Source organism: Panicum hallii, chromosome 1 (assembly GCF_002211085.1).
Source record: "Panicum hallii strain FIL2 chromosome 1, PHallii_v3.1, whole genome shotgun sequence".
Taxonomy (NCBI): domain Eukaryota; kingdom Viridiplantae; phylum Streptophyta; class Magnoliopsida; order Poales; family Poaceae; genus Panicum; species Panicum hallii.
This window is the reverse complement of record NC_038042.1, coordinates 6,300,289-6,311,733: the sequence shown is the minus strand read 5'-3', so window position 1 is coordinate 6,311,733 and position 11,445 is coordinate 6,300,289. Positions and strand designations below refer to the sequence as shown.

Sequence of the window (11,445 nt, the reverse complement as noted above, 5' to 3'; positions counted from 1 at the left end):
AGTATTGTGATGCTTCTTTCTTTCCCAAATAAATCAAAATGTGCTGATGCTAAAGAAACATGTGGCATGTGAAGAATGTTCTCCAGAAAAGTCTTACCGGCATAACTTTCTGCAGAGCAGTAGTGCATTTCATATTTGCTGTTCCTGAATTTTTTTTATTCGCACATTCGAATTTTGAAGGTGTAAAAATTAAACATGTATATATGGAGCCATGGCAACTGTAGCTGAGAAACTTATAGAGAAGTTCATACTGTTCTAAACTTTCCACCCCCACACCCATGACTCCTAGATTTATGCTTGTTTCCCTTTCCCATAATATTATTAGTTTCTAACTTCACCTGATCTGTCATTCATGCCTAACATAATCTTGAAATCTTGTGGTATGGCATTTAGCCCCAAAATAAGTGGCTGTGGCTCAACCCTTCATCCTACCCCTAGGTTACCTTATCCACTAGCTCACAATTAGTGTATTCGCTGTTTCCGTCTGTCCTTTTGTTGTCTATTTTAAAGCATCCTGTTGCTATGGGCGTGTGCTACTTGCAGCCACTTATTGCATGTTTTGGTGATCACATCCTCATCTTATGATATTATCCAAGTAAAACATAAATAAGATCATGCCTCTGAAAATAATTAGTCTTTTTGGGGTTGTGTTTTGCATTTTGACCTTTTTTATTTTTTCATGCCAGTGTTACCATAGGACTTTTCTCATTTGATTGTAAAATTTGATGTGTCTTGATCATCTTTTAACTCTGTTTTCACAACAGAAGACCCCAGAGGTACTTTATTTTCTCAAATATCTTGGCCTACATTTTTCCTAATAATTTAGAGAAAGGTGCAAGAGTGGAAAAAGGAAGTTGTAGTTTAGATCTTCCTATTACTATGCAAGTAAATTTCTGCTTTTGTTAGAAGCGACTGGCATGATTATCATACTTCAGCCTGCACTTGATAATCTCCATTCTTAACTATTTAGTTGATTTCGGTCTCAACCATACATAGCTTTTTGGATTTTGTATTTCTTTTTTTACCTTTAAGTTTAAATAAGTCTTTGAGGTCATAGATTCAGAACTAGCAGATGTTATTTGTTGCTTGAATCTTTAGAGCGAGTTGATCTCGCATGTTAGGAAACAGTACATCTTCTGGTTTTATTCTTGAAAATATGTTGGACTGTGACAGCAGGCCTTCAAAACTAAATGCTTACTGTTTGACATTGCATCATGCTTATGCTATTTGCTTTTTCTGTACTGGCTTATTATGTTTGTACTGTAATGTTTATTATACATATATACATCTCACATGATCCCCTCACCCACATACACACACACACGAGGGTCCATGTAGGCATGGAGCACAGTGTCTTTTTGCACAAAGCCATGATCCCATTGGATTTGCAGAGCCTTCTGAAAGCTACATTTTTGTTGGGCACAAGTCTATCATTGAGCTGGGCACCGTACATCTTGTGACAGTAAATGAATTACTCTCACACACTTGCTCTCTCTCCAAGAGTGATTCAAAAACAATATACGTATACACCTTAACCATCATACAAACAAAATCTGGTTCTGTTGACGCAAACATTATCCACCTTTACGAATGGTAGTTTGAGCGCGGTCTGAAATTTTCATCTATGTACTTATATGTGAACATCTAGCATGGCCTATCTCAAGTGACAGATTAGCAAAAAGCTGTTATTTGGCTTACATACTATATCTAGCTCTGATTCTGTGGCATAATTTTCTTGCACATTGCAAGTGAGACAAACATAATATATGGCGTCCAGTGAAATTTCACATATAAGTAGTCATTTTCTAACAGATTTATCCTATACCAGTCAATTCCACTAAGTCAAGAGGATCTAGCATGTATGTCTCGTACAATAACATGTAAAACTACTACAGCAAGTGTGCTGTCTATACATGTTTGAAAGTTTAGACATTACTATGAGGTTCCAGTCGGTTTCATATAATAAGCTAACTTTTAGTAAGATAAATATGTTTCATTAGGATCATTCTCGTCCTAATTGCCCAAGTTCTCTAAGTGAAGTTCTGATGCCTGTCCAGGTTGCTCATCAATGTATGAAGAAGCAAGGACTGTACTATTGCTGCATTGGAGCATCATTTTGCTCACCTTTTGATCTGACATTATGCTAATAGTCCATTGAAGTGCTTGTTTGTAGATAATATACTGCATTATCAATCTGATCAAATTACTGAACTAATCCATAGCTAATAGATGCATGCATTCTTCTTGCAGTAGATCAGCCCATCCACGCATCCTCTGCGTAATCTCTGGATGGCGGCTGGATCCAATGTCCAAAAGACAACCTCTGCATTCCGTCTGAAATTCAGATGATTCAGAACTCTGGAACTATGCCTGATAAATCTTGTGCAGAGCAAGGTGGAAAGGTGAGTGGAGAGATGTGCTCGTGAGTAAGTTGAAAGTTGAAACCTTATGCTTCTCCCCAAATAAAACTGTATGCAGCCCAGCTGAGATTCGGCACCCACCATGGATCCCTCTGCACCTACTTCTTCCAAAGGTCACTGCAGGTATATAGTTGTCTGATATTAATGCGCCAGAAATTGAATTGCAGATCTCCACTCTACCACTTGCCTGCTGATCTCTGATTGTCTGCATTGCATCGCATTGCAGGCCGATCGGTTGATCGGGCAGCCCTGTCAATTTCTGAATTCTTTTGTAGGTATGACATGTATTGCTGTGATGATCTATACAATTCATCTGACCATGAGAGCATGGTGCACGAACATACAGAGCTGATCTTAGTGGGCGCGGCCTTGCTGCCCGCAGCCTGCCTGCCTGCCTGCCCCTCTTGCTCAAATCTGCACCATTAGCTAGCCCGCTTGTCCCTGCTGCGGTTTGTCCCCAATGGGGATCACGAGAGTGTGGAGGAACAAGTTGCCCAGATTTTGGCCGCACACCCATGGAAGGTTGTGGTCTTGTCATGTGGGAAGAGCCGTCACTTTCAGGGCTTAAGCAGTTTCTGCTTCTCTCCTGCCCAGTCATAGCAATAAGAGAGGGAGGGTTGGCTGGGCTGGATGGATCATATGTGATTGTGAGAATATCAAGAGGCAGCTATGGCCATTTTCTTGCATGTTAGGGAGATGCTGCGATGTCGTTATAGCTAATGAGCTTTGCCCTCTCTGAATGATGAAAAGGCAAGCTGTTGGTTGAATGGTCAGAGGGATGTAGATCGGCTAGCAGATGTACTATGTCCTGTTTCAAAGTCATGGATAGGTTTTGGCACATATACGTATGGCCATAACTAGCATGATCCGTAGAATTAGGAGATTTTTTTTTTTGCATTTGTAATGTACAATTGTCACGACACCTGGTTGATGTTTGTGCAGGCGCAGAAAACACTTGTTGATCAAAGGGAATTTTTTCTTTCAGATAATCTCAGGAGCTCTGATGTTCACTTAAGAAACGGTGTGGGCACTCAGGTCAATGCACCCTGCCAACACAGCGCGTGCTTGATCCTGATTTCAGTGAATCTTTTATAATATGCCATTAAATCTCCTTGGGAAGTGTCGATCCTAAGGTACTTGCTCTAGCTCACTCTCTCCGAATAATATTTTCTTTGAAAGATGCATTTTGTCCTAATAATGTTTTTTTGAAAGATGCACTCTCTCCTAATAATAACAGGCCAATACTAGCTTGATTTAGCTGTGGACTATGGTAGAGGCAAAGCTAGTACTCCATTCTGTTTGTCTGTTTGCTGCTGTCACTAAATCCAAAAGCCTTGCTTGCATAGGTCCCAAGGCGCAGGAAGTGTCTCAGAGAGAGGAGAGAGAGAGAGAGAGAGAGAGAGAGAGAGAGAGAGAGAGAGAGAGTGCGCGCGCCTGTGAGCCTTAGCCTCAGTGAGACCTATCCATGATCCAGCTGCTGAAATCACGCAGATCCTACACAGGATTCCGACCCCTCTGAAGCACTCCAGCTTTTGTTCAACCGATCTGTCGTTTATACCACAGTATGGCAACGTGCATGTCCCTATTTGCAAGAGAGAGCTAGGAGAACATCGATGGCATGTGAGAGTTAGTTATCTAACCCTAGATGTGACTATGTCATGGTACCAGTGACCTACTAGACGTACAATGATTGCTGATGGACTGGCTTTCTTATCTGGGAATGATGTGTAGTTCATAGTAGACTGTTTCTTTTCATAAAAAAAGGCTCAAACATCTTTGTGAGGGTGTCTTCATCAGTAGGAACCGTATAGAATGGCGTCTAGATTATGCAGCTTGCACCTGAAAGATACAAGGACCTGGAAAATTACACGACCAACCACCTGCCGGTGGCTAACCGTCACAGGGAAAAAGTACACGCTAGACTTAACAAACAAAAGTTTGTGACCTTAGTAAAGATATGTATATAACTTAATTATATGATACTAAATTACTAATTAGTATAGGAGTGGCTCATGCCGGAATGCATCTATGTATGCACATTACCCAGAAGAGAATGGTATTCTGAAAATGAGCCATATAAGTACATGGCGACCCATACTTCCATGTACCCCTGTACCTGCAAGCTACAAAAATTTAAGTATTTAGTTGTTGTACCCTAGTCAAGCATTGCAAAAGTCCATTTTCTTGTTCAGCTTTGCAATGGTGTGATTTTGTTTGCAAAGCTAGCCATTATTTGATATGGCCTGAAAGATCATCAGTTTTCAAGGTAAATAGCTTAGTTACAAGCAGCAAAAACCTGTGAAATGTAGAAATTACACTAGCTAATACCTTTAGATTTATCTAGCGGTAATTAGTAGTTAGTAGCAAATTACACTCCAAAAAAGCACTGAAATAGTATTGTTTAAATTCCCATGTATGGTGTATATGCTGTCTATTGAAATTTGCATTTGTATTGTGGTAGAGTTCATAACCAGTTGCATTGTGAATTAGGATAAGAAGATATTTGCATGCAGAATTAAGGGGCTCAAATCTTGCTTTTGGCCATTCATATTTTCTTGTTCTTAATTTATTCTGGGCAACTAGGAAAATGTAAGTTAGTATTTTTTTCTCATTTTTCAAAAATGAGGTTTCATCTATTATGTTTGCATGGGATTTACTAAGTGATAGGGGAATCTTGCTAACTATGACACATAAAAAGAGGTTTGTCTAAGTGCCCCAAATCATGGGTTGTCAAAAACGAAAAGAAAAGAGGGGAGAGGGGTTTCATATTTTTAACCTGATAAAACTAGAGGAAAATTCAGTTCTAGGCAGCCAAGTTTTGAATCCTTGTTTATATGTGGCTCCAAGATCGAGATTGTCATCATGACTTTGGATCTTATTCTCAGGCCATTTCCATACAACTTTTAGTATTGACATATTCCATTTTATATATAGCTGGCTGATATTTGTACTAAAAGTTAGCATGAAAACCCCATAAATCCAACACCCTGGTTTTGTTATCAAAACAGACAATAGCTTCTTGTGGTGGGCTAATAATTGTACTTATTCTTGCCAATAACCAGCTTTGGGTACCAAAGGTGATGAAATATGACTATTTAGCAGAATATACCTTCTATAGGGACATGCTTGTCTTGGTGACACAAACCATTACCTATTTCTATTTGGATGGAGAGCCATTTGGCATCAATGAATTTACCCCGAAGGGGCTAGTTACAGTTATCTATTTATCAAAAGAAAACATCTGGTGCAAGTTTAAATTATACTTTGAATGCTCCTTATGTAAGCCTCGTTGGACGCGATTTTTAACATAGGATTGTAAAACACAACAGTATTCAGGGTTTAGCATGATCTTAATCAGTGATATGTAATAACGTAATCCAGTGGAAAAGTTCCATGTAAACCATTTGGGTGAAACAATCATTCCCCAATATCTGCACTAGCTTTGTTGGGCATATGGTGGAGTTGCATCAGATCTTAGTTTTGCTCGATCTGGGAATGAATGGTTTGCACCCACACTGCGTGATGTCTTTGTTCCACTGTTGCCCCTTGGTTCCTCATCCCTTTCCTGTGCCAAAATGCCTGCCTATGGCCAACTCTTTCTTACTCTAGGAAAGGGATCACACATAACATCTCTCTAAATCCCTAGGGCCCTAGCTAGAGAGAGACTGATAGCAGCTCTTGTCTCCTCCTGCATCTCTTTATAAAAAGGACAGGCCCGTCTCCACACTGTCCATGATCACCCTGGGCCCTTGTAAATTGCCCCTCCAACTGCAGATCTCCTCTCCATCTCCCTGCAGCTTATATGCATCTATTCCTGATCTCTTCCCTCTTCCCCCAGTGCTTGCTATCTCCCTAGCTAGCTAGATCTCTCTCTCTAGCTCTCTCTTCTCACATGTCTACCATCTACATGAGCCAACTGTCTACTCTTCCTCTAATGGAGGGAGAGAAAGATCAGGGGCTCTTTCCGGCCTTCGATGTCATGAAGGACCCACCTATCTTGTTCCCGTTCATGATCAACAACCCCGTGGATCAGCTCCAAGGGCAAAGTAGCTATGGAGATCAACGCTTGAGGCATCAAGTTTTGGCTGAATCTACTCATCAACAGGTTAGGGGATCACAATTTTTATATGGATGCATGTGTAGCATCAAAGGAAAGCTAGATATATCTCTTAGCATACTTGATGCTCTTTTAGTCTTACAGCTCCATGGCATGTTTAATTAATTAGTCTTCCTTATCTCTTGTAGTTCACCGATCGCATGATGATGAGCGGATCAGACGTCTTCCCTAGGCCATCACCATTCCGGCCGACTATTCAAAGTATTGATGGTGACATGATCCAGCGGTCCGCATATGATCCATACGATATCGAGAACAAACGTGCTGATGGATCGATCAGTGGCTGGGCAGTGGCACCGCCAGCGAAGATGAAGATCATGAGGAAGGCGACGAGTGAGTATCCCGAGGGAGGGGCAGCGAGAAAGCCAAGGAGAAGAGCACAAGCACACCAAGATGAGAGCCAGCAACTGCAACAGCAGGCTATGGGTGTCGTTAGAGTGTGCTCCGACTGCAACACCACCAAGACCCCCTTGTGGAGGAGTGGTCCTCGTGGCCCCAAGGTGAATTACCAATTGGGCAAAGCCCTGATCTGTGTGCTTTTGAGCTTCACACCAAGTTATTACATTTGCAACCTAGTACCACAGTACACACATTTATGAGCGTGCAGTGTTTCCTCTTGTTGATGTGTGTTGTGCCTTCTGCATGGTGCAGTCTCTTTGCAACGCATGCGGCATAAGGCAAAGGAAGGCGCGTCGGGCGATGGCGGCTGCTGCCGCGGCAGCTGCTGCCAGCAACGGAGGCGCTCCACAAGTGGCCAGTGTCGCCTCACAGGCAAAGCCGGCCAAGAAGGAGAAGAGAGCGGATGTCGACCAGTCGCTGCCGTTCAAGAAACGGTGCAAGATGGTTGCCGTAGATCACGCTGTCACGGCTGCCAAGGCGACGCCGACAGTCGCTGCTCCGACCAAGCAGGATCAGGATCACGTCTCCAGTGACAAGGTTGCTGCTGCTGCGACAGCGGTGAGTCTGCAGAGCAAGGTCGCCACTCCTGATCCGCCGGCGATGTCGATCCACGCCTTCCCCGCCGACGAGATTACAGACGCCGCCATGCTGCTCATGACACTGTCCTGTGGGCTCGTCCGCAGCTAGCTAGCGAGCTATAGCTTCTACTAGCAGCTGAGAGATCACCAGTAGACACTGATGAGTTCGACACTACCCCTATCATATATATTGCTTGTGTTTCCTTGTTTGATTTTGTGTTGAGGAAGAGCAAGAAGATCACCAGGAGAGATAGAGTGATCACATGCCAAGGCAAAATAATAATAAGCGAAAAACTCTGGCTAGCCAGTGATTAGTACCAGGATTTGCTCTAAGAGTGAGTTTTTTAATTAATTTTACCTTTTTTCCCAGCAGTGGCTAATTATTCAAGCCACTATATGCTATGTAACTTTGTTCATTTGTATTAGTTATGTTTTGGATCATCGGAGCTAATAATATGCACAAATGGTCGAGAAACACTGGGTTATTAAATCTATAATACTACTGTTGTTGCTTGTCTCTGTGGTTCATGGCATTCTTCTCCCTGTTACATATGTGTATGTCAGCTGCTACTTGCTCAGATAGGATCTCAAGCTACTTCATTCTTGTCAGGTATCCCACATATATACCCTCACTTTTTTGTGACAAACATTCCCTTTTATCATGCATGCTGGCAGCAGCTATGTGGGAGTAGTGGGACAACTGGTGCATGCCTTGGTCTTTGGAAACGATTGTCCAGTGCACAACTTACCACTACAGTACCAGTACAAACTGTACATTCACATCATATATATTGTTCAATGCCAAAGAAGATAATGCAAAAGGATCCCATGCAATTATGTACTTCAATTTGTAGAATGCGTACATCTCCTTGATTAGTTTCACTCATGTTGCATTTCATGACCTCACACTAGGATCAGGCTAGTAATTAAGGAGCTCTACAGTTAACAAGTAGGTAAACGAGAATACAAAGTCGTGTGCCCTTTGGGCCAAGTAGGAGTAAACACTTGATGTATAGTGTGGCATTCCAAGACGCTCTAGAGATTTTTTTCAAGAAGAAACTCGCTTTGCTTATGCATCGAGTACGAGCAAAACACAAATATGCGTTGGAAGAATGGATAAACTCCTTTGGTTAATTCTTTCAGTTGTTTGGATTTTTTTCCTTTCCCTTATTTTCTCTGAGAACCCTTTGTAAAGACTTCCGCTCTTTTTTAAATATATATAATCAATAGGGGACTTGATCGAGCCCCTCCTGTTGCATCAAAAAAAAGGACGCTCTAGAGACAAACTTCCTAATTAAGACGAATTACTAATTGGTACGAGAGATCGGTAACTGATTACCATTGTTTTTAGGATCAAGAGAGCTTCCGTCGCCGTCTTTCATTTTACCGGCAGCAAGACGTACGTACACACAGTCAAGCTGAATACAAGCCAATGCAACAAAAATCTAGTGTCTGGTGGTTCAACCAGACGCAGCCTTTCACAGGACGACAGCGTCTTTCTCGCACTTGAGTGGCCGGACAAGGTTTGCCGATCGCTTTGAATATGAACGCTAGAGAATGCATGACCTTTTCTACTCCTTTATAATTTCCTTCCACACGTTCCCACATGTTGCAGATTCTATGACAATCATTTGTCCATTCTAAAGTTAAAATGCGTAGTACTCCCTCCGTTCCAGATTGTAGATTGTTTTGGTAAATCTAGATACATATATTTTGCTATACATCTATATATACATTGTGTCTATATGCATAGCAAAATTTATATATCTTAGATTTGCCAAAACGATATGAAACTAAAGAAATATTATACAGGATTGCTATCTTCTTCCACATGAAGAGCTTGCATCTTTGCAGCTGTGTTTTACTGTTTTTCCTACTACATATACTGACATGTGCCGGACTGGACTGGACAGGTGACTACGACAACAACAAGGAGAAAAGGTTAGCCGGTCAGGACTCAGACGTACAAAGCTGACCCAACGCAGGTGCAGCTGTATCGACTGCTCAGACAAAATGTCAGGGGACAGACTCAGGACTGGCCTGGCGTCTTCTGCAGCCATGCAACTGTTTGTGCCTTGGTAAATTGTAACGCAGTGGTCTTAACAGTGGTTAATCTGACCCGGACAATAACATCCCTAGAGGGAGAATTACCTGCGAGTTAGACATTGACGATGACTACATGTCAAAGCAGTTGCTGCCCAAGTATGTTTTTTTCTTTCCTGCGAGTTGCTTAATTAGCTATTCTTATAGCATAAGTATACTTCCCTCTAGGGCGTATTTGTTCTTTTTAAATAAAACTTTGCAAATAAGTTAAATTATACGCATGTTTAATGTAAAAGAATTGTGTTGGTGGGCTCATATTCAAATGGATCTTAAGACAGCATTAATTTGGCAATTGACAATATTGTAAGAAAACTAAATGTCAAAATTTACTCACAAAGATTTCTTATGTCAAATATGTCGAAGGGAGTATGTAGTTTCCTGAGTTGTGCTACACATATTTTGGGGGTAAAAGCATGCTTAATGCTCTAAATGCTAAAAGGATCTGCAGATGAAGTTTATCGAGGGCCAGACATTCCTAAATTAATTGGAAAAAGAACAACGAAATACCAATATATCTCCTTTGCAGATAGCCATTCAAAAGACTCATTTGTTAACGTCAGAACCTTTCCTGTCATATATAGTAGTATGAGTTGAGGTTGTTTATATCATGTGAGATTCCTGAAAAACCAAAAAGCCTATTAGTTTGTTCCATGCACTCATTCTAAATTAGTGGATGTGTCCATCTAATTCTCGTTTGGCCGCAGGCATTGATCCGAAAACGATGCAGTTCCAAATTAAAATTTTGTTTGCTTGCGTTGCATTCATTCTACAATTGATGCTCATTATTTTCACTGTTCAGGGTAGTGTACTACTGTAGCGACGAATGTAACATTTCAGAGAGAGGTATAGAATCTGCGCCCATGCATGAACTAAGCAACAAATTAAAGGATAAGGGGCGACGTGGTGCCGCAAAAAAGCGCGGTGCCAGATTGTCACTTTGGCTGCAGGCTGTGTCGATGGTGTTCTTGGCTTGTTGCTTTCCTTTCTGCAAGGGCATCGATGGTTAATTCAGAAGCTAGGGGCCTAAAAGAGTCTTCCTTTTCTTTGCTTTTGAACGGTAAATATAAAGAAGTAGGGAAAATGGCTCAGTGGTTGGATCGACGACGAACGGTCCATACACACCGAGCACCCTACCTTGAAAGAACCAACAAGAGAACAGATCTTATTATGTAACTTTTTTTAGTTATTAGAACAGTTTAAGCTAAATCCCAGTACAGTCTCGTATCAAATTAAATTCCTAGAAAATTGGATCCCTAATTAAGCTCTGAACGGCGGAGAGTTGGTATAATTCTCTCCTCTTGAAGTAATGTCCTTTATGCATATATATAATTGAACTTGTGACATTTGTAAGGTTTCCAATGTTACATTTTTGTGGTTTATTTCTCCATGAATTTTGGAAGTGGTAGCTCTTGCATGGTACATCTGCACCTATAAGCATGGATGCCACACGTGTAGGAGAGTGGTGTATGGTTATTAGGAAAGTTGGGGTACGGTACACATGCATATGCATGGATGGTCCATGACTCCATGCCTACGAGAGAAGCTGGAGCAGTGCACAGTTGGAAGTGCTAACCGTTGATGTACAAGGCGTACGATTGGACAGCGATCTCACTTGTACTAGCCACTAGACGTGGCAGCCTAGTCTATGCAGAAGACTTGTCCGCTGTATGATCTGTATGTGTAGTATGTGCATGCCCAATGCAAGGACACTTTGGTCGGATTCGATCAGAGCCATTGTACTGTGCTTTGTGCCCGTCGATGCTTTCTCCGTAGGCAGGCAGCTAGCTACTAGCTAGCTGTTGTGGTAGTTTCCTGGCCTGGCTATTTA

General features: G+C 41.7%; 1 protein-coding gene across 1 annotated transcript; it reads left to right on the top strand.

Moving 5' to 3' along the window:
• Positions 1–5,919: 5,919 nt before the first annotated feature.
• On the top strand, positions 5,920–7,883 carry LOC112875931 (putative GATA transcription factor 22). The gene is made up of 3 exons (XM_025939945.1): positions 5,920–6,525; positions 6,666–7,037; positions 7,189–7,883. The coding sequence occupies exons 1-3, from the start codon at positions 6,313–6,315 to the stop codon at positions 7,621–7,623; spliced, it is 1,020 nt and encodes a 339-aa protein (XP_025795730.1). The 5' UTR covers positions 5,920–6,312; the 3' UTR covers positions 7,624–7,883.
• Positions 7,884–11,445: the final 3,562 nt, after the last annotated feature.